Source organism: Chelonoidis abingdonii, chromosome 15, assembly GCF_003597395.2.
Source record: "Chelonoidis abingdonii isolate Lonesome George chromosome 15, CheloAbing_2.0, whole genome shotgun sequence".
Lineage (NCBI taxonomy): Eukaryota > Metazoa > Chordata > Testudines > Testudinidae > Chelonoidis > Chelonoidis abingdonii.
Window position 1 is genome coordinate 53,814,283 of NC_133783.1, and position 23,442 is coordinate 53,837,724.

The following is a 23,442-nucleotide window of genomic DNA, read 5'->3' on the forward strand; positions in this document are numbered from 1 at the left end:
CTGTCTTAAACTCTTCTGAGTTGCAAGTGCACAGAGAAACCTGCAGTTAACACAGAAATGCAGCACAGACCTTTTGCTAGGCAGGTAAATATCAGATCAGTCACTTGACCAGTGGCCTTTAATATGGAGCATTGCTCAACTGCTTCATTGGTTACTAATGTACCAGATTCATAGGGCACAATGCGTATTATCTTCCAGTGGACTTGGTACTTACATCACTATGGATTAAAGATACTTAAAAGAAAGGTACTCGACAAGCTTATGTAAGTATATAAGATTGCTGGACTAATATTAATCTTTTTGTAAGACTAGTCAGAGTACAGAGTACTTTTAAAAATTGTAATCTAATGGAAGTTTGTTGGCATTAATGCCAAGGAATTATTAGTGAATGTACTTCACAATTTTTTATAGAAAACCTTAGGAAGAGGCTTAGCAAAGGGAGTGAGGGTTTCTTTTCTGTTTGTTTTGCCTCCGGTGTGACTGACTTTGTTCCTCTTGAGAAATCTAACTTCCTTGCTTTGTGTTGGCTGGAGAAAGGGTGTTGTTTGAAGGAAGCAGGTTATTAAAAACTGTATTCAGGATTTAGGGGGAAACAAGAGGGCTGGAGTAAGCTGTCAAAACTGGTTATTCCAGTTCCCAAACCATGCAGCCCTAGTTACCAAGGAAAATAGCAACCCTCAGTGACTGGTGCCTGGTTGCTGATCCTATCTCCAGCTCTGGAGGCTTCGGTAAAATTCAGGCTTTTTTGAATCATTTGCTAGTAACCTGTTCAGTAATCATCCCATCTCGCCTGTACATGAGACACAGAGGGCTGTCAAGTCCAGCTCAAATCTCAATTTGAGTCATCTACAGTGTTCAGTTTCGATCACCCTTGGACTGAGGCCTGACAGCTGCTTCAGTTGCTGTTGCTGCCTCTCTTTCTTATGCAGAATCCTGGAACCAGCTCACTTCTGCCACCATGATCACCCCTCACCAACTCACAGCCATGTTCAGCAGTAGCTTCTTGGGGGACTGCCGCTAGCTGTACAGCTGGGACTGCCATTCCCGAGTGCTGCAAAGTTTTCACTGCCTGGGATTCGTGGGAAGCACCATGAGCAACCCCGCTCCTCTATAATACTGTACTGCAAAAGACATCTGGATTGCGACTCCACCAAACAGCCAACAGTAATGTAGATAAGCTTTTATCTTGAGTAAAGACAATGGCTGCTCTAACAGAAGTGTACTTGGGAGCAATGGGTGTTAGCTGTTCTGATGGTTGCGGGTGGAAGACAGAAGTGATGCAGGATGATAGTGAGTCTAGAAATGGCAGCTGTGAGTCCCAGGGACCTCTTGGTGCCAGCTGACAGAGGGCACAGATGTGTGTAGGGTTAGCGGGATCCCTTGGGTCTGATCTCTGCATAATACTTTATTAGACAGTGTCATGTAAGTTCTCTGTTGAAAAGTTGTGTCATACTGATACTACAATCATTTGTGACAATATGTAAAGAGTTATGCATATATGCTGAAAAACATGCTTTTAAGGCCTGTGAGTTGGGGCTGGTCACCAGGTGATAAACAAGCTTCTTTGAGTCAGGCCATTCTTATCTGCATGTCTGGCTATATGTAAACTGAGTATTGTGTACTTCACAACGAAGGCCTATTTACAGTGTGAGCAAAGAGCTAAGTTAGTGATTGCAAAGTCTCCAGGGGATATTCTCTACAGGAAAAAACAAGCAACAGGGGATACCCTCTTTACAAATGAAAATAGTGGATCATTGGAACTTTATCTCCGGGGACTGCAGTACACCCTGGTATCCTTCTCCGAGAGGACAACCTGCCAGCTACCTTGTCTTGTCTGGTTATTGAACGCTGGGAGGAAACTTCGGGTGAGCTGTCCTTTATGAGACAGGAAAATGTCTTGTTAGTGAAGATCAGACTCTAGAAAGCATGTTATGATTTTATTTTCTATGTAACAATTTGTGTCTATTCATTCTACTCGCTTTTTCTGGAGTCTGTGTTCTTTGTGAAATACACTGTTCATAGTAAAAAGCGACAAAGAGTCCTGTGGCACCTTATAGACTAACAGACGCATGATGAAGTGGGTATTCACCCACGAAAGCTTATGCTCCAATACGTCTGTTAGTCTATAAGGTGCCACAGGACTCTCTGTCGCTTTTTACAGATCCAGGGTAACACGGCTACCCCTCTGATATTTTTCATAGTGAAAACAAGTAGCCCATCTAAGTGCTGTGGGTTGAGCGGTGATCCTGACCTGTACTGTTTCTTTGGGAATAGCGGATCTGTGAGTTCTGCAAGTGTCTAGTGGAACAGAGACTGGACACTCTAGGGAGATGTTTGAAGTGCTTGGGCATTGGAGTTTACTTGTAGAGGGACAGTGGAGCCAGTGCAGGCTGAGAGGGGAGTGCTTGTGTACCCTGAGGCTTCTGGAGTCAGGGAACTGACCTCTGGCATGCACAATAAGGGCACGTGGTAGCACAGTGCAACTCTACATCTGTTTGCGTCTCCTGTGTTAACCCTGGTGCCTCCCTGAGCCCCACATACTCTGGGAGTTTTAAGAGTTTACTAAAATTGTGAGTCAGGGCCACCCAGAGGATTCAGGAGGCCTGGGGTCCCGCTGCCGAATTGCTGCTGAAGACCCGGCACTTCAGCTGAGGGTCCCGGGGCAGAAGGACCCCTCGCCGCCGAATTGCCGCCAAAGACCCAGAGTGGAAGAGGCTCCAGGGGCCCGGGCCCCACGAGAGTTTTCCAGGGCCCCTGGAGCGAGTGAAGGACCCTGCTCCAGGGGCCCCGAAAAACTCATGTGGGGGCCCCTGTGGGGCCCGGGGCAAATTGCCCCACTTGCCCCCCCCGGGTGGCCATGTTGTGAGTAGACTTGATAGCTCTGTGGGTGCCTGTATTGTACATGAATGGGACAGGGAAGGTGTTGTGTCTAAGGAACCAAGTAAATGCAGACTCTGCAAACCACAATGTGTTGTTGTTGGGGGATCACCAAAGAGCTCTTCCCCACACCTACAAGGTGAGTGTTATGGTGATGACTGCCTAGGAACTGAGAGCGAGAATACAAGAGTCTTATACAAGAGGTTGCCACGTTATGCAAGGCTCATGGAGTAAAAGAAGAGGAAGACAAAACAGGAATATTCCCTTATTTCTTCCCACCCTCGATGTTATAGTTAGTGTATCTGTGTTTGGAGAACTCTGAGCAAACAAAATTCCCTGGTGGAGACTCCTCACTTCTGCAGCTTGTAATTGCTGTCATGAGATAGACATTGTGATGTCACAGCAGGGCTACAGACAGCCCACCATTGTTGAATGCACTACACTGCTGCTTCCCAAATGCCCAAGTGTCTTCTACAGAAACATTGCCCTGGGGCTGCAGCAGAGACAGGAGAGTCTCTGGCTTAGTCTGGATAAACTCTGTCTCCCTCCTGCTCCCAGCACTCTTAATTACCTCTGTGCTTCTCCACCCTCACTGATGGTTGCTGGTGTGTGGCATGTTTGCATGCAGCTGGGCAAGCAGGTCTGGCAAAGCCTTTTTTGGAAGGGATGCCAGAATTAGTCCCTGGGTCAGTTGTTTGACGAGACAAGAGCAAGGGCCCCGAAGGGACAAATGTATCCCCTTCCCTGATGAGCGCTGACTCCTCTGGCCTTGCACCTCAAAGGCTGACTCTGTTTCCAAATCATACCGGTTAGATCCAGTGTGTAAGTTTTTGCGTTCTTATTAGTGACAGCCTGGATTGTTTTTAAAGAGCTGCCTAAGCCTTAAAGAAATCTCTGTACATTAAGAAATGTTGTGGAAAAGGAGGAAGGGTTGGGCAGGTCAGAACCGGACTCGGCTGTTCATAATATTCCTCCTCTGCAGTCCAACTGGGAAATCACTCTTGTATGGTACCTCTGTTCTTTTGCCACCTAGAAGGGTGGCAAACAATGGGGGATTTCCGCTATCCTCATACGGACTGGGTATATGTCACGTCCGGATAGGATGCAGAGATAAAATTTCTAGACACCATTAATAACTGCTTCTTGGAACAGCTAGTCATTGAACCCCCAAGAGGAAAGGCAATTCTTGATTTAGTCCTAAGTGGCACACAGGATCTGGTCCAAGAGGTGACTATAGCTGAACTGTTCAGTAATAATGACCATAATGTAATTAAATTTAACATCCTTATGGGGGGAAAATGCTAAAGGAACCTGCCATAGTGGCATTTAACTTCAAAAAGGGGAACTACACAAAAATGATGAAGCTAGTTAAACAGAAATTAAAAAAGAACAGTCACAAGGGTGAAATGCCTGCAAACTCCATGGAGATTATTGAAAAACACCTTAATGGAGGTACACCTAAATTATAATAATAAAAAAAATAGTAAGAGGAACCCCCCCCCCTCCAAAAAAAATGCCACCATCGCTAAACAGTGGAGTAAAAGAGATGGTTACAGATAAAAAGGCATCCTTTAAAAATCAAAGTCAAATCCTAGTGAGGAAAATAGAAAGAAGCATAAACTCTGGCAAGTCAAGTGTAAAATTATCATAAGGCAAACCAAGAAAGAACTTGAAGAGCAACTAGTTAAGGACACAAACTAACAGCAAAATATATTTTCAGTGTGTCAGAAGCAGGAAGCCTGCCAGTCAGTAGGGCCACTAGATGATTGAGGTGCTAAAGGAGCATTCAAAGAAGGCAAGGCCATTGCAGAGAAGTTAAATTAATTTTTTGCATTGGGCTTCATAGCAGAGGATATGGGGGAAATTCTCACACCTGAGCCATTCCTTCTAAGGAAGTGTCTCAGATTGAGTTGTCAATTGGAAAAAACCTGATAAATAATAATACATCACCAGGACCAGATGGTATTCACCCAAGAGTTCTGGAGGAACTCAAATATGAAATTGCTAAACTACTATCTGTAGTATGTAACCTATTGCTTAAAAGCTGTGGTATGTAACCTATTGCTTAAATCAGCTGCTGTACCAGATGACTGGAGAGTAGCTAATGTAATACCTATTTTTAAAAAAAGGCTCCAAAGGTGATCCTGGTAATTGCAGGCTGATAAGCCTAACTTCAGTATTAGGTATATTGTTAGAAACTGTAGTAAAGAACAAATTTATCAGTCACATAGATAAACCCAATATGCTGGGGAAAAGCCAACATGGCTTTTGTAAAGGGAAATCATGCCTCACCAATGTACACCTCTACCTCGATATAATGCTGTCCTTGGGAGCCAAAAAATTACCGTGTTATAGGTGAAACTGTGTAATATTGAACTTGCGCAGCCCTGCCCACCCGGAGCACTGCTTTACCACATTATATCCAAATTTGTATTATATTCGGTGGTGCTATGTCGAGGTAGCAGTTTATTAGAATTCTGTAAGAGAGTCAACATGCATGTGGACAAGGGTGATCCAGTTGATATCCTTTGACTAAGTCCCTCATCAAAGACTGGAACTGTTTAGCTTAGAAAAGAGATGACTAAGGGGGAATATGATAGAGGTCTATAAAATCGTGAATGGTGTAGAGAAAATGAATAAGGAAATGTTATTTACTCCTTCACGGAACACAAAAACTAGGGGTCACCTGATGAAAGTAACAGGCAGCAGATTTAAAACAAACCTAAAGAAATACTTCTTCACACAACACACAGACGATCTGTAGAATTCATTGCCAGGGGATGTTGTGAAGGTCGAAAGTATAACTAGGTTCAAAAAAGATTTAGATATGTTCATGGAGGATAGTTCCATCAGTGGCTATTAGCTAAGATGGTCAGGGATGCAACCTTATGCTCTAAGTTAGTGGTTCTCAACCAGGGTTCCGGGGCCTCCTGGGGGGGGTGGGTGTGTGTGAGCAGGTTTCAGGGCGGCTGCCAAAATAAACGAGAGAGCAGGGCCAGCATTAGACTCCCCGGGGCCCAGGGCAGAAAGCTGAAGCCCAAGTCTGAGTCCCACCATCCAAGGCCAAAGCCGAAGACTCAGCAGCTTAGCTTTGTGGGGCCCCTCTGTGGCCTGGGCCCAGGCAATTGCCCTGCTTGCTACCTGCTGATGGTGGCCCTGGCTTTTAATCTATTGGATATACAGAAAATCAGTTGTTGTGGCACACTGGTGAGCCGTGGAGTTTTTATATCATGTTGGGGGGTGGGGGAGGAGAGAGGCCTCAGGAAAAAAAAAGATGTCCCTAAATCTTCAACTGCCAGAAGCATCTGGCACTGGTCACTGACAGAGACAGGATATGGGACTGCATGGACCATTGGTCTGACCCAGTATGGCTGTTCCTGTGTTGTTATTTAAGTGTTGCTCCAGAACATTCTGATAAAGATTTCCTCCTTTTCCTCCATCTGTCAGAGGAGCGTGTTTATTTGTGTTTCAGTCCCAACATTGTCCTAAAATACAGGTCTTTCCTTCCTTTTTTGTTAATGGAATTTGTGCTGGTGAAGGGTACTACTAGTTTTATAGCCCCAGAGATGATTCCTTTTTATCCTCCGATCAGGGAAAGGGGCAGTGCCAGCTTCCTCCATCATAGGGTGACTCTAAAGACCATGTAGCGTTTTCTTAATCACTCTCGCTTCCACATGAGTCTCAGCTCCTTCTGGACCAATGTGCTGGAGCTACTTCCATAGTCATACTGCCATGGAATACGATGGTGATGACATTTATCTATTTGTGTATTTGTCTCAAGGTGCTGCCTAAGGCTCCAATCAGGGATCAGGGCCCCGTTGTGCTAGGCACTATGCAAACACATAGCAAAAAGACCCCTTTGGGTCTCAGTTGCTAAGCAGAGACTGGACTGTGCTCATGTCTTGACTAATGTAATGTAAAGAGCTATTATGGAGATGATAAGGAGTTGAAGTCGGTGCAGAATGGGGCTGCCCACCAATTAAGTGAGTGTTACACCCGTACTCTGGGATCTGCGCTGGTTGTTTATAAGCAGCCATGATGTGCCGATAAAATTCCTGTGTGGTTAATTCCCTTCTGCCTCCCAAAATTCTCCCTGAAATTTTAATGCTTGGGTAGTGATTCTGATGCCATTCTAATGGGTGCCAAGACATCAGTGGTGGATGCAGTGAGCTGTAGGTGTGGTATGTTTATTTTCTAGAACACCTGAGGCCTGTGAAAGGTGCTGTGTACATGAAAAATTAGCAGTTTTCCTCTACATCAGAATCTACAATATAGCAATCCAGAACATGATTAGCTTTGCAGGTCACAGTTTTGGCAGTTCCTGAAGCCCTTACTGCTTCTCTGCATGAGACAGTTCATGCTGTACTTGCAGATGAAGGGCTCAGAACAGTGACAATTATTTTAAGAAAAGCTTTGGAATCATATGCCCATCCCTCAAGGTAAATTCTCTCTTATTTGAAACTGACGTTCTTTCCTCTGAGCTGTACACAAATGTTATCAGTACAAACAGGCCTGGGATGTGCATCTCAGTGGCTATTAAATTAAGTGTCTTTATTATTCAGCAATAGCACACCAGAGAGTATCGCCCACACTGGAGTCATGAAATGTTGCCCAAGATATGCCTCTTATCTCCCTTTTGATTACCTCCCGGTAACTTTATTTCCCAAAGATGCTTAAATCTCTTAGGTTTCAGAATGATAGCTGTATTAGTCTGTATCAGCAAAAAGAATGAGGAGTGCTTGTGGCACCTTAGAGACTAACAAATTTATTTGGGCATAAGCTTTCGTGGGCTAAAACTCACTTCATTGCATGCATGCAGTGGAAAATACAGTAGGAAGATATAGATATACAGAGAACAGAAGAAAATGGGTGTTGCCGTACCAACTATAGTGCGACTAATCAATTAAGGTGGGCTGTTATCAGCAGGAGAAAAAAAACTTTTGTAGGTTCCAATATGCATCCTCTCCCAAAGCCATCCAGTCCCTAAGGCCTGATCTACACTACAAACTTGGGTCAACATAAGCCGCGTTAAGTTGATCTAATAATGTATGCGTCTACACTACCAAGTCCCTTCCGCCAACCTAAGTGGTCTGTAAAGTCGACTTCAGTACTCTACCTCCATGAGAGGCGTAGCGCTTGATTCAACATCCATGGGTTGACATGGGGATAGTGTAGACACTGTGTTGTGTAATTTGAATGAATGGGCCTCCAGGAGGTGTCCCACAGTGCTCTGCCGTGACCACTCTGGAGAACACTTTCAACTCCACTGTACGTCAGCCACGTACACAGGAAACAGCCACTCCTCTCTTAAAGCCTCAGGAACTTTTGAATTTTTGTTTCCTGTTTGATCAGCCTGGAGAGCTCACCAGCACAGCTGATCATGGAGACTCAAGGCTGCAAATGCACTCCAGCATGGAGTACACAGGAGGTGGTGGATCTTATTGCTGTCTGGGGAGAAGAGTGTGTGCAGGAAGAGCTCTGATCTAGCAGAAGAAATACTGACATCTATGCCAAAATTGCGTGAGGCATGGGGGAGAAGGGCTGCACCAGGGAAATGCAGCAGTGGCATGTAAAAATAAAGGAGCTTCTGCAAGTGTACCAGAAGAGAAGAGGGATGAACGGTCGTTCTGGTTCTGCCCCACAGACATGCCACTTTTATGAGGAGCTGCATGTGATTCTCAGAGGCAACCCCACCACTACCCCAAAACGCTCCCTTGATACCTCCCAGGAGCCCAGGGAGACCTCGAGCAACAATGCGGAGGACATTGTTGATGAGGAAGAGGAGGAGGAGGAGAATGTGAGGCAGGCAAGCGGAGGATCCATTCTCCCTGGCAGCCAAGAACTGTTTTTAACCCTGGAACCCATTCCTTCACAGGACCAGTTGGCAACGGAGCGTGATGCCGGGGAAGGCACCTCTGATGAGTACACATTTCCAGTCAAACTGTAGGGGTTACATGCTATTATTTTTTATGTTTAATCTGAACAAAAAATGAGGTGTAGTAGGTCTTGACAGCCACTCCAGCTATGCAGAGAGTGCTCTCCAAAAAAGACTGTTTATGTGCCCAAGGATGGCCCAGGAATCTTCCATGGAGACCTCTAGGAAGCTTTCATGGGGGCACTCTGCAACCGTTTGCAGAAAGTTTCTGGGAAGGGCTGCTTTATTTCATCCACCATGGTAGGACACTTTCCCACGCCTCTCCAGTATTAACTCTGCTGGCATCATTGCAGCACACAGCATTGCAGCGTAAGGACCAGGTCTGTACCCAGATGCTTGCAGCATTTGCTCCTTTGCCGCCTCCGTCATGCTCAGGAGAATGATATTGCATAGGGTCATGTAGGGGAAACGGGAGAAGTTTTCAATGCTAGTTTCAAGTAGTCCACCCCCCATTTGGTGAAATCTGGGTCACACAACTATACTTTCCCAAATATGCCATGGTTGTAGTTGAAGGGATCACTATGTTTTGCAAGCAGCAAATAAAAAAAAAGGGGTGTCTGTGGCTTCCTGTTTGTCTCCCTTCCCCCCCTAACCCAATGCTGCTTTTTTAAAAAACAAACTATTTGGGGGGCTTTATGCTGGTGCCAGTCCTCAAGCCTGTCCATCCAGGTTGCTAGGAGATAGGGGATTTTCTCAAGTTCCAACCTGTGATCCCAAGGATGTCTTCACAAAAGCAGCAGCCCAAGACCTCTCGCCCATGCCTCATGGCCTTACTTACCATGGCTGGAGCAGCAGACTGTTGCAATAGCCAACTGCTGTGATTACATTGTGACTTGCAGTGAAATGCATTGAGGAGTGTATTTTTTAATAAAAAAAAAATTAACCTTGCATCAGAAACAGTGTATGCACTGTTAGTGCTACCCTTGTGCTGTGTATTCCTTGCAGCTGAAACCTTGTCTGTCGGCACATCTTTCATACCGAGACAGAGACATTCCGAGATTAGAAGGTGGAAAAAGAAGACTTGGGAGGACTTGTTCTGTGAGTTAATGTGTGCCTCAGAGAGTGACAAGACAGAGCTCTGAGCATGGAGGATTATACTGTCCGAGAACCTGGACATGGACTGGGAACAGGAGAGCATGCAGGGAACAAGAACATGCCACGCAGGAAGAGATGCTGCAGATTAAGAAGGAGCAGCCAGACATGTTGAGGTTCAAGAAAGGCAGCTGGATGCTACAGTCCCTCTGCAGCCTATGCTGAACCTGCTGCCATCATCGCCCAGTTCTATATCCTGCTCACCCACATGTCTTATGAGGTGGGGTGGGTGGTGGGTGGGGAGTTTGGTATCCCTTGCACTCAACACCAGGGAAGGATACAAGGACCAGAAGGTGCTCATTCCCACACCTTTGATTGTTATTGCAGTGCATCTATAAGCCAGCTTTCCTTGTATCTCTCCCATAGTGTTATCAGCCCTTTTGCCCCAGGCTATCTTACTTTTCTTTGCTGTCTCTGTGTGTTTGTGTGCTCAGTAAAACTTAACAGATTGAGGAGAAAAGGCTCTTTATTCATTCAACAGATGGTGGGGGTGGGGTTACAGGTGTGAAAATGCCATGGAGGGGACAGTTTTGTAAGGAACAACACAGATAAATGTCACATTACTCTGGCTCATTGCTGAAACTGGTTTTCAAAGGCTCACGGAGACGCAGAGCTCCTCGATGTGCACTTCTTACTGCCCTGCTGTATCTGGCTGCTCAAAATTGCCTTCCAGGCAATCTGCCTTAACCCTCCTCCCTGGTGGAAACTTTTTTCCCTTTGATTCACAGATATTATGGGGCACACAGCAGGCAGCAATAACAATGGGGATATTGTTTTCACTGAGGTCTAAATTAGTAAGCAAACAATGCCAGTAAGCTTTTAAACATCCAAAGGCACATTCCACCACCAATCCGCACTTGCTCAGCCCATGTATGGTTGAACCAGTCCTTACTGCTGTCCAGGCTACTGATGTATGGCTTCATGAGCCATGGTATTAAGGGGTAGGCTGGGTCCCCAAGGATAACTATAGGCATTTCGACATCCCCAGTGGTTATTTTCTGATCTGGGAAGAAAGCTCTTTCCTGCAGCTTTTGAAACAGAACAGAGTTCCTGAAGACGCAAGCATCATGTACCTTTCCCGGCCATCCAACGCTGATGTTGGTGAAACAGCCCCTGCGATCCACAGGTGCTTGCAATACCATTGAAAAGTACCTCTTTTGGTTTATGTACTCTCTGGCAAGGTGGTCTGGTGTCAAGATAGGGATATGTGTTCCATCTGTCGCTCCACTGCAGTTAGGGAACTCCATCATTTCAAAGCCATACACTATGTCCTGCACATTGCCCAGAGTCACTACCCTTCTTAGCAGAAGTCTCTTAATGGCCTGTAAGCTTGATCACAACAGATCCCACAGTAGATTTACCCACTCCAAATTGATGCCCCACCGACCGGTAGCAGTCTGGGGTTGTAAGCTTCCACAGAGCTATCGCCCCTCACTTCTCCACTGTCAGAGAAGCTCTCAATATAGTATCGCTGGGCTTTGGGGTTGGGGAAAGCTCTTCACACAGTTCCTGGAAAGTGGCTTCACGCATTCGAAAGTTCCAGCAACTGCGAATTGCTCCTCTCTTCCACAGGGCTTCTTGCATGACGTCACATTATTCTGCGGAGCGGCTCCCATATTGGCTGTGTAAATACTGAGAATAAGGCTTGAGGTTTTGTAATGCTCACAACAATAGTGTACAGCTGAGCGGGGTCCATGCTTATCGTGCTATAGTGTCTGTGCAGATAACCCAGACTTATGAAAAAAGGTGCAAAAAAAGCTTGGTTTGTTTCCTATTGGTTTCAGGGAGGGAGAGAGTTAAGTGCATCATCGGAGGCTAACACCATGGTTCCCATAACTACCTGCATCAGTGGAAGGCCTTGGAAGCCCAACCCAAAATTCCACTCAGCTATGTGCACTATGGTATAGCTACCCACAGTGCAGTGCTCTGTGTGTCAATGCAAGCCCTGCTAGTGAGGATGCACTCTGTCGACACAATGACTGTAGTGTGGATGTGCAAGATCGACTTGCTTAAATTGGAGGCTTGATGCCGACTTACATAAAGTCAGCCTAACTTTGTAGTGTAGACATGGCCCAAGATTAGAGTTTTAAAGAACAGTGAGAATGTTTTTCTGTAGCAGTACAGCTTGTTCAACTAGTTAGTTAAGAACAAATTGGATTGTAAGGTCTTTGAAGCAGGGACTGCCTTTTACTCTTCATTTGTACATCTGGGATAGTAGGGACCCTAATTCTGACTGGGGCTTCTAGAAACTGCTAGAATGTAAATAAGTTAATAATAGAAGTGGAACAAAAGTTTAAACTTGATGTGCTGGATAACTGGAGCCAGTGCAGGAATTGAAAGGAGGGTGGCATGGTCAGATCATTAGGATGTGAACTGGGGTGGTTGGGTGAGTGATCCTGGTGCCTCTTGGGTCATGGTTTGCATGGACTGGAGAGAGGACAGAAAGCAAGAGATTTCAGTGATAAAGAAGAGCAGAACTCATGGTTTCTGGCACAAACTGATCTCTCATAAATTAGGGGTCTAGAAGTGGGCACTGGGACCAAGGAGGCTCTAAATTGGTGGGTAACACTCGGGAGGAAGATATTTCTGGATTCTTGGGACTGGAATGACCACTGTAAATGGAATGAATGTTGTAACTTTAGTCTGAAGGGATCAGTAGGAGAATTTTCCTGGCATTGAGAAGCTGCGAGAACAATCTGAAGTTAACCTTTAACTATATGATGAATTTAAACCTAGGAATAAATCAGGTTTAAGCTGGAATTAATTCCAAGTTGAAAAAAGTGGTGACTCTACAGCAAAGGTAGCTGGAAACTCAGCTTCCTAGAATCTGTGATCTGTATAAAGCTGTTTGTAGGGAATAAACAAATACTCAGGCAGACTGGAAAGGAGGATTTAAATTTCCAGCGTAGGTGTATGTACCGTAGGTGGTGTCCTGCCTTCCAAACCTCTGAGAGCAAACTCCATTTGGAGGTTGCATCTCCGTATTGGGCTGTATTCTTGAGCAACACAGCTGACCTTGAGTTAGTCCGCTGCTTGCCCTTCCTGGCATTTATTGATTGCCCATTTGTCAGATAGTTTTACTATCTCCATTGTTTGTCATGGAACAAATATGGAACTCACTATAAAAATTAGTAGAATCAGTGTGTGGGTGTCTTCATCCATTGTGTATAAATGGCTTGCTACACATGAAGTCAAGTGCCAGCCAAATCTCATTGGTTAGTATTGATTTCTGCTCCTAAAACTGCACTACAAGTTTTTCTCAGTGGTGGCAAAAGGCTAGGTGTTCAGAATTGTTTTCTGATCTGTTTGGGTTGGATGAGTCACCAAAAATGTTTGTCCCTTGTGTAGAGAACACAGACTGCATCCTGACTATTGCCGGTGCTTGGCAGGAGACAAACTGCATTGATGATGAGGGGGACAGAAGTGCTGAGATGCCACAGTGTTGGGTATAGGATTGAAAAAAAAAAAAAAGAGACAGAAATGAAAGTCATTGGTAGCAGTTTGAGGAGGAAGGAATCCAGTGACAGTAATAGCAACCTGAGCTTTGATTGTTTCAATTTAGGACACACATAAACATCTTGGATTACTGTAATAATCTGTCCACCCGTACAAAATTCTGCTTTCTATGGCACAGGTATGCTAGAAGGTATCAGATCCTCATCCTCCAACCCATTCTGTCCAGGCAGAGGTGTAGAGAAGGATTGCAGCCTACATGCTAGAGTGGGCACAGGCCACACTTTTCTAAGAGTGAGATTCCTCCACCTCACTTATGCTATAAGGCAGGGGTTCTCAACCTTTTTCTTTCTGAATCCTCCCAAACATGCTGTAAAAACTCCACGGCCCACCTGTGCCACAATAACTGGTTTTCTGCACATAAAAGCCAGGGTCAGCATTAAGGGGTAGGAAGCAGGGCAGTTGCCCAGGGCCCCATGCCACAGGGAGCACCGTGAAGCTATGTTGCTCAGGGTCCCAGGCTTCAGCCCCTTGCAGTGGAACTTTGGCTTTCTGACCTGGACCCCGGCAAGTCTAATACTGGTCTTGCTTGGCAGACCCCCTGAAACCTGCTCACAGCCTCAGACCCCTGTTTGAGAACCACCGCTATAAGGCATCTTACTCAGTGAGTAGTTGCCATTGAAGTCAGTGGAGCTACTCATAGAGCAAAGCGCTAAATGTCAGACAAGGTGGTATGACAGAATCTGGCATGAGAGAAGCAGTTAGGTTCATTCCATAATCTCAGGGATCATTGTCTCCACTCCATCAGTTGTTCTGCTCTCCAGGCATTCATTGCTCTGGTCTCTGAAGGCTCCTGCTGTGAGACAGCAGCTTCCATTTACTTTTTCCATAAGACCCTGGCATTCTCATCTGATGGCCAAATCTGACTTGGAAATCAGTGATATTCAACCTGTGGCGCTCGAGACCATGTGCTCCTGAGGGCCACGTGTAGGATCCTGACCAGTGCTCCTCTTGCTCTACCTGCACATTTGGCAGAAAGCTGGAAGCACTTAACCATAGGTGAGCATCTATGCTCCCTGATTTATACTAGGTCGTGCGTCAGCACTGAGCAATTGGAACAGCCATGTGAGAGCCACTGATGCTGCTCCCATTTTACCTCCTCCACAGTGCAGGTAAAAAAGAAAGGGCAGCTGATTCTGCAAGACTCCTCTCCAAGAACCCAGTTTTAATATAAACACATATGAATGTGGATCAAGGGGGGAGTAAACCATAAGTTCATCGTTCCTCTCTCTCTTCCAGTGGGGAAGAGTCTAATTCTAGTACTGTACATTTCCGATTATTAAAATCAACTGTCTATATGACTGTGTGTCAGAGGGACTAAGTATGGACATCTCTGAGGCCTGCAAGGCCTTCGTATTCAACTGCCCTATATAGCTGAAAGAAAGCATATAATTTTGTCAGAATCCTCACAGTTAATGCCCTGATCCTTTCAGTGAAGCAGCAGTCGAGGCAGCTGTTGAAGTCACAGTAGTACACAATCTTCATGCATTTTTATAGGATTCTGTGCTACGTGGCTTTATCTAATCACTGCAATACAAACTCTTCTTGGTCCAGGGTTGCATCCTGTACATGATGCTTTTAGTAATACAATTTTAATGAAAAAACTTTTAATAGGATCTAGCTGGAGGCCAGGATAAATAAGATGGCCTCATGGTGCAGAAAATAGCTATATGGCATTATAAGAATCTTTGTAGATTAATCTCATCAAGAGCAGTCTTGCTGTGCTTCTAGCATTCAAGCACTAAGATCTCTTAAGTTTTTCAGGCTTGCCCCTGCCAGCAGATTGCAGAGCCATTAAGGTCTTCCAGTGTCTTTCCAATTTGTCTAACTAGCAATGTTTGCTATGAGATTGTAAGTGCAAGGGAGACAGAAATATTGTAAAAATAATCATTTTGTCTCTTCCCCCCCCTCATTTTTCACTGTTCATGACAGCCCTGTCAGATATGTCTGCACTTAAAAATCTGTTTGGTCCTAGCCACTGGATTGGGACTTGGGAGATCTGAGTTCTAATTCCTGGCTCTGTTGTTCACCTGGTGGGTGACCTGGGGCAAGTTACTTTGCCTTTCAGTGTCTGCTTTCCCTCCCATTCTTTGTCTGTCTTGTCTATTTAGATTGTAAACTCTTTGGGGCAATCTGGGTTTGTACAGCCCCTAGCACAGTGAGGCCTTGACCTCAAAATACCAGTAAAAATGGCTGTGCCTCTTGTCTCTCTCTTTCTTCTCATCCAGTGCCACAAACAGTTATTCTGTGTGGAGAGAGTCAGCCAAGCTCAACACTCATTGTAAGAAATTTCTAATAATGCCAGGGCTCAGCCATTGTTTTCTATAATGGGTGTGAAATGCTGTGACCTTGTCTGCCCATGTAGGACAGCTGTAGGCAACAGTGGTTGGGGGTGTGGGGGACAGTCATATTTGACATGTCAGTGTCAGACAAGGCAGATTAAGCATGGACCCAGGTTTAAATAAAAGCTAGAATGGAACATTTCTTTGCTTGTTATTTTTGCCCTTTTCTGTATTACAGACAGAGATTTCTCCCTTCCTCACCATACCCTCATTTCTTATAAAAATGATGGTAGTAACTGGAGCTTCACAACCTTTTAATGTGTTTAAATGTCACAATCTCCACATAAGGTAGGGAAATAGTATCCCCACTGTCACTGACTTGCTCAAGGTCATACAGGAAGTCTGAAGCAGAGCAGGGAATGGAACCCATGCATCAAGTACCCCAACCACTGAAGTATCTTTGCTCTCACATCTTGCTTGTGAAGTCATCACAGCTCTGGGTATCCTGTTTCAGAGCTGATGGTTAGACATCCTATATTAAAAAAGTAAATGTCCTTCCCTGTGTTACTGATATCCTTCCCTGTGTTACCAGACGCATTAACACTGAAGGAGAGAACTTTTCATATCTACTTACCTTTCACCATTGCTGCTGTTTGTTGATCATCTTTTTACATTTTCACCCAGCTTTTAAAGTGGAAGTGGAGGCTTATGTTTCCAATTGGTCTTTCTCCCTCGCACGTGCACTGACATAATCCTGCATTATTCCTTTGCAAGCAAAAAACCAACAACCCTAAAACCCATTTTTATCAACATTACAGAAGAAATGGTAACACTTTCTGAATATTAAGCTTTTCTGAAGCCTGTGTTCTCATTTGCAATGGTTTAAAGTGCCTCACCTGAATTACTGGTGCATTGAAAGGCCCAATCTGGAAAACACATATGGAAGCATGTAAATTTACTCAGATGTTTCCATTGATTTTACATATGTAAGTAATTGCTAGATTGGGTTCTATTTTAGGGTAACTGAGAGCATAATTTGATATGTTTTACTTTTTAGCCAGTACCTATCTTTTGGTCCTAAACTACCTGACACCATTCATCCTTTTCACAGTTTTCTCTATTGCTAATGCTGACTGATTCAGCAGCAACAGCTTGATCCCAGGCCTTCGTTGTTCAATGGGGTTTGGATCAGGCTCCAGATAAGCTTATGTTGTAGGGTACTTCATGAACAAATCATGGATATATTTGTTGTTCTTTCTCGCTGGCAGAATGGTTAATACTTTTTTCTCAAGAATTGTTATTTTGAGTTTGGATAACAGTCTCGGTCAGGTTATAACAACATTTTGGGCCTTTGAAAAGTAATCTTTGAGATTAATTTTTTCAAAAGGCAAAAGCTTAACAGACCAGGGGTTTAGCACTGACTGCAATACAGCTTTTAATTAGCTCTCCAACACCAATAAGACTGTGACTAATTCTTTTTAGCCTTAGAACCTCTCTTTTTTATATCACAAATTCCCTGATCTACAAACATTCACACTAATGGAGAAGGGAAAAAATTAGGAGCCAGAACCTCGGCTGGTATCAGTTGGCATAGCTCCACTGATGTCATCTTATTGGGAAGGAAACCGCAGTGGAGATCCACTGATTTACACCAGCTGAGGATCTGGCCCCTAGCTTTTATTTCCAAAGTTTGTTAAATACAGTTGTCTGGAGATAATAAATGTTACTCCTTGAGCCAACATACTTTCCTTCCCCAAAGCAATAGGCATTTGCTTAATCGACAAAATGCCAGTAGAAGAAGAGAATTACAGAACAGTTAACTAAAGAAAGAATTTTATTAAGTGCTATGTTGTTTCTTGGCAATGGAAAACATATGACAGAAGAGTGGCTGCCAAAGTCTTATCTATGTGTTATCCACTTGTGATCCTTTGTTTGGTGCCTGAGTTCAGAGCCAACGCAGGGGAAAGCAATCTGTATCAGTGAGTTCCCAGGCATCACTGAGGTGTGAAAAAGCACAGAGGGATGTTGCAAATTTGTGTTGCAGTATTATAGTATTTTTTTAAAAAAACAATAGAACAATAAACTAAATCCCTATATTCAGTGAAACAGAAGATGATCATTTTAGTCTTGGGGATGATTTAGAATTCTAAGGTGTCAGGAGTGGAATACATGGATTTTCTGGAATCACAGGTTCAAATCCCAGAAGAGCTGACTCAGCCCTTCAGCCTTCTTAGGTAGATAAAATGAATAGCCTGCGGTTTACTCCTTGCTTGACTGATTAGTCTCTAATAGGAAGGAGCAGGATTCCTGGGTTCTTTGATCAGGTCTGCCACTAACACACTGTGTGATCTTGGGAAAGTCACTTGCATTCTCTAGACAACATTTTCAAGCCTAGTTGCCTACATTTAGGCATCTAAATAGAAGTGGCCTGAATTTTTGCAAAGGCGCTGAGCACTTTGCATCTTCTATAGATTTGTAGGTAGTCTGCACTTCAAAAAATATCAGGAGCCTAAGTACATATTTAGAAGCCTAACTTTCAGCAGCCCAACTTGAAAATTTTGGCCTCGGTGCCTCAGTTTATGTATCTGTTTAATGGAGACTGTAATGGTGACCCACTTTCGCTGGAATGTTGCAAGGCTTAATTATTGTTTTTAAAACACTTTGAGATCCTTGGATGGAATGTTTCCTCTAAGAATAGAATTTTCTGATGTGTTCTTGGCCAAAATTCTTGTTTAGTGAGCTGTTTATGAGCAGGCATCTGCACTACACCTTGGAGGTGACTGAATATCGGTGATGCTATATTAAAATAGGCATCCTTGATATCCCAGCTATAGTTTAAGTGCCCTTGGATCCATTAGGTTGAAAGGTTCTATATTAATGTAAAATATTGTTAGGATGCAGGTAGTAAAGCACAGGAAATGAGTATCTGTCTGACATTTTTTAATGTATCTAAATTGTCTAAACAGTTTTATTATTCCAAAGTACTAAAATATGTGGTCATCATGGTTCTAAGCACTCACATTTGAAAATGTAAATGTTGTCTTCTAATGTACATCTGAGAGATGCACAGTCAGTGAGACAGTGATGTTACAGAAGTCAGAGAATGTTCTAGAACAGTGGTTCTCAAAGTTGGTCTGCCACTTGTTCAGGGAAAGCCCCTGGTGGGCCGGACTGGTTTGTTTACCTGCCACGTCCGATAGACCCTCCTTCATTAGTGAGAGCAGCAAGACCAGCAAATGACAGGATGTTAATTAGAAGCAGATCCTTCCTTAGTGCTTCTGCCAACAGCCTCCTTCACCTCATAAGCATGGCTGAAGACTGGCTGTGAATAGTTCTCTTCATGTGCTGCTTTCAGGGATGATCCTCTAGAACAGTGGTTCTCAAAGCTGGTCTGCCACTTGTTCAGGAAAAGCCCCTGGTGGGCTGGGCTGGTTTGTTTACCTGCCATGTCCGCAGGTTCGGCCGATTGCAGCTCCCTCTGGCCGCGGTTCACCACTCCAGGCCAATGCGGGCTGAGGGAGGCGGCGTGGGGCAAGGGATTTGCTGCCCCCTCCCTGCCTCCGAACACTGCTTTACCGCGTTATATCTGAATGTGTGTTATATCGGGTCGCATTATATCGAAGTAGAGGTGTATATTATATCCAAAAAAACCTATATTCAATTAACATTAAGGTTGCAGAATTAAGCACTCCAAAGATTTGCTTGTGCAGCCTTAATTCGGCCTCACTGTGCATATGATAGTCTTTAATTTCAGTTCCACTGTCTCACTCTGCTTCTCCCCATCCTCAGTTCTCCATATTCCCCATTCCTCATCAGGCCTCTGTCTTCTAAGTCAGGCCGCTCCCTTCTCCTCCTTGCTTAACAGAGGTGCCAGCAGCAGCAGAAGAGAGAGAGAGATTCTTCCTGCTTGCAGTTCTAGCACCTGGCACCACAGTGTCCCTGAGTGGCAATTGCAAGGAAAGTCCTGTTCAGAGCATGCAGCCCTGGGATGGAGCATGCTCATTCACTCTGTGGCAGTGATGCATGTTCAGTCTGGTCACACGGTGTTGTGTGGGCCTGGAGCATGCTTATTACAGACACAATTTTCAGAGAACTAGAGCCAAACTCTAACACAGGGGTAGGCAACCTATGGCACGCATGCCAAAGGCGGCACATGAGCTGATTTTCAGTGGCATCTACACTGAATTTAATTTTAAATGAAGCTTCTTAAACATTTTAAAAACCATATTTACTTTACATACAACAATAGTTTAGTTATATATTATAGACTTATAGAAAGAGATCTTCTAAAAACGTTAAAATGTATTACTGGCACGCGAAACCTTAAATTAGAGTGAATAAATGAAGACTCGGCACACCACTTCAGAACAGTTGCTAGCAAGTCTCTACAGAGTATGTACAAACCATAATTTTTTCAATAACTTGTAATTTGGCCAAATTTGAATGATTTTTCATGGGAACAGTAGAAAGCACATCCCTGACATCAGGGTGACGTTCCTGCCAAATTTCAAGTACCTGCTCCAAAGCATTGAGCTAGAGCTGCTAAAATAAATTCTGACAACTAATTTGTTAATGTGGACAAAACAATGTATTTTTCCCTCATCTGTTTCTTGGCTAAACAGCGAAACTATTTTTGCTGAAAAATTCCATAGAGATCAGCCTGAAACTGATACTCAACATGGAAAACTTCAGCCCAATTTATTAAAGTTTGACAGAGTTATAAGCACCTATAAATTTGCTAACTTGCATGACCGTCCATTATATACGTCTGTTTCCCTCTGAGATGAGCATTTCAGGGGGCCAGTTACAGGGATTTTTGTGGAAAGGTTCTTGGGTACTGCCTGTTAAGTGTAAGAGATTGTCTACTGGGCCAGTAGGTACTGTCCCCTCTTACATGCTGTATACAGTACTCTCTTGGGTGCATTAATATGTCCTATAATAATATGATAGAATCATTGCTAGTGCTGTTTTGTGAGCAGGCTCAGATGTGTAATACACCTCTACCCCGATATAATGTGACTCGATGTAACACGAATTTGGATATAACGCAGTAAAGCAGTGCTCTGGGTGGTGGGGGGGTGCACACTCCGTCAGATCAAAGCAAGTTCGATATAATGTGGTTTAACCCTATAACGCAGTAAGATTTTTTGGCTCCTGAGGACAGCGTTATATCGAGGTAGAGGTGTATATAGATATAGATTTTTATCAAATCATTTTGGGGACAGGGGGGCCAAAGCTAAAAAGAGAAGAGTATGGCCAAGTGGACAGGTCACAAGACTGGGCACCAGAATTCAGTCATCTGAATGGCGACCCTCATACACGCTGAAGAGTCTCCCTCTGTACTTATTTATCCCTCCTCACTGTAGTACACTTCTTCGACGGGGGCGGCTTCACCCGTTTTGCTGATTGGTGGTTCATCCACTGTGCCCGGCTCAACTGCATCCCTCTCAACGGAGCTGTCCGCCACGGGAACCGAGACAAGCGTTGCAGGAAGTGCGGCTACTCCAACGAGATGCTGCCCCACGTCCTGTGCAGCTGCAAACCCCACTCCAGAGCCTGGCAGCTGCGCCACAATGCCATCCAGAACTGCCTGGTGAAAGCCATCGCACCACGTCTGGGGGAGAGCTCCGTGAACTGCGCCACCCCGGTACCGACAGCCAGCTACGACGTGATGTTGTCGTCACCGAGGCCCAGAAAAAGATCATCCTTGTCGACATCATGGTCTCCTTTGAGAACAGGACCCTGGCATTTTGCGAAGCCCGAGGTCGTAAGCTGGAAAAGTATGCCCCCCTGGCCGACACCCTGAGAGTGAAGGGCTACGAGGTGCAGATGGACGCCCTGATTGTCAGAACCCTGGGCACCTGGGACCCCTGCAACTAGCGTGTGCTGCTGGCCTGCAGGATCGGTCAACTTCGCACGGCTCATGTGCCACCTCATGGTCTCAGACACCATCTGATAGTCCAGGGACATCTACATTGAGCACATCACCGGCCACCGACAGTACCAGGAAGTGTGAGCCAGAGTGACATCGTTCTTCGACTATGAGAAAGGGACCAAGAAACTTTCTCCGTTGGATCATATGAACTGGAACCATAAACTCCCTGAACATTAAATCTCACTAAATGGGGGTCAGTCCAACCTCATCATCATATCCACTCATTATACTTCACACCCGAACATAGCCACTTTATGAACTTCATACCCTCATAGCTCAATGTCTGTGCTTTCACTCATCAACCATTTACCCCCAAGGATATTGCAGATTATGTATTCCTTATGCCACCCGATTTTAAACCAAACTTTGTACCCTCGATAATCTGTATGTTATTCCCTGATAACCAGAAACTTCTATGCTTAAACTTTGTACCGCTCACTTTTTTTTAACATCATCGTAATAAATTTTTTTAATCCGAGAGTCTGTTCCTAAAAGCTGCTAAAACATAAAGTGTGGTAAGGGCCCAGCACCTCCTGAGATTGGGAATTCCCAATCTCTTTAAATGTGGATAATTATCCTTGGCTACCTCACAAGGATAGTGGTGAGGATTAATTAGTTAATGTGTGTGAAGTGCTTTGATGATTAAAAAGCGCAGTGGGAGAGACGCCTCCCTCTCTTCTCCACTCCCCTTAAACATTTCTGCTGGGATAATCATTTTCAGACAAACACATAAAAGCCTGAAGTGAGTGAACGCCCTGTCCTGGGTTGTACTAACATTCACATGGTGTCAGAAAACAGCACATGAAGTTAGAAGAAAAGAATGGCAGACAGAGTAAAAGGCATAGAGACCAAATTGTGTGTGTGGAAGTGTATGTGTAAGAGAGAGCCTGTGTATGTATTTGACCATATAACTGAGAAGATGCTAGTTCCGTGAGGAAAAATGAAATTGAGAGTTCAGGAAATTAAATGTCTGATCTAGTTTTAGTAGCAGAGAATTAAGCATCATTGGCCAAAATCTGGACTTATCTGCTCCTACTCAGAGTATGTTTGTGTATTTTTTGGCATCTTTTCAAAACATGTTTAGAGGGGAAGTTGCAGCAGAGCACCTGCCCACTGTGTTTTGGTGCCAGGGTGGGTTAGAGTGGGAGTCTATAAGATGTACGCAGGTAATTTGGCTTGTATGCTAGGTTGGGATGGGTGAGACTGGGGACAGAATTTCCCATGATCCCCACCATACACAGACCCTCTTTCTCCCCCTTGCCTAGGGGATAATGTGGTAGAGATAAGGCCAGACAACTCTGCAGACTCTTGGAGTAGAACAGGTGGTGGCCAGGTCTACTGTTCATAATCAGCTTTTAAGGTGATTTAGGATCTTTTTGGATGCAAGCCGCTATATAGAAGGAAGCTGTTACCACTGTTACACTAGTTTCTGTTTCTCCCAGATGAGCAGTAAGATGGACAATGTAATGCATTTGAAAGGTGCACTGTACCAGCATCCAGAATGACTAAGTGATTTAAAGAGGAAAATTCTCGCTCTTCCTTTAAATTGTTTGGGAGATCAGGCACTTCCTGTTTGACAGGGCCACTCCCTTCAGAGCTACTCAGTCCACAAAATGTTAGGAGTAAAACCAGTGAGAGAGCCATCTCTCTGAAGGATCCCAGTCTTTCCTCCAGCTTGCCACCTTCCTCTACTCAGTCAGAAGAGCTGTAACTTCTGAGCTGTGGAGACGTTACTGCTTGAGAGCATAAATGGAACTACAACTACCAGTACGTCACAGCTCTGGAAATTGCAAAGGTTTGTCCCAAGG

General features: G+C 44.5%; 1 protein-coding gene across 13 annotated transcripts in view; it reads left to right on the forward strand.

The window, feature by feature from the left end:
* The window catches only part of ABLIM1 (actin binding LIM protein 1), a 315,440-nt gene that overhangs the window by 49,191 nt on the left and 242,807 nt on the right, over nt 1-23,442 (forward strand). For 12 of the 13 annotated variants that reach the window (XM_075072518.1, XM_075072526.1, XM_075072519.1 and 9 more), the window contains exon 1: nt 23,257-23,429. The exons of the other annotated variant lie outside the window; for it this stretch is intronic. In XM_075072518.1, the coding sequence (XP_074928619.1) occupies nt 23,384-23,429 (46 nt within the window). In that variant the 5' untranslated portion in view covers nt 23,257-23,383. Of the gene's footprint in view, nt 1-23,256; nt 23,430-23,442 lie in introns of those variants that run through there. 13 annotated transcript variants of the gene reach the window in all.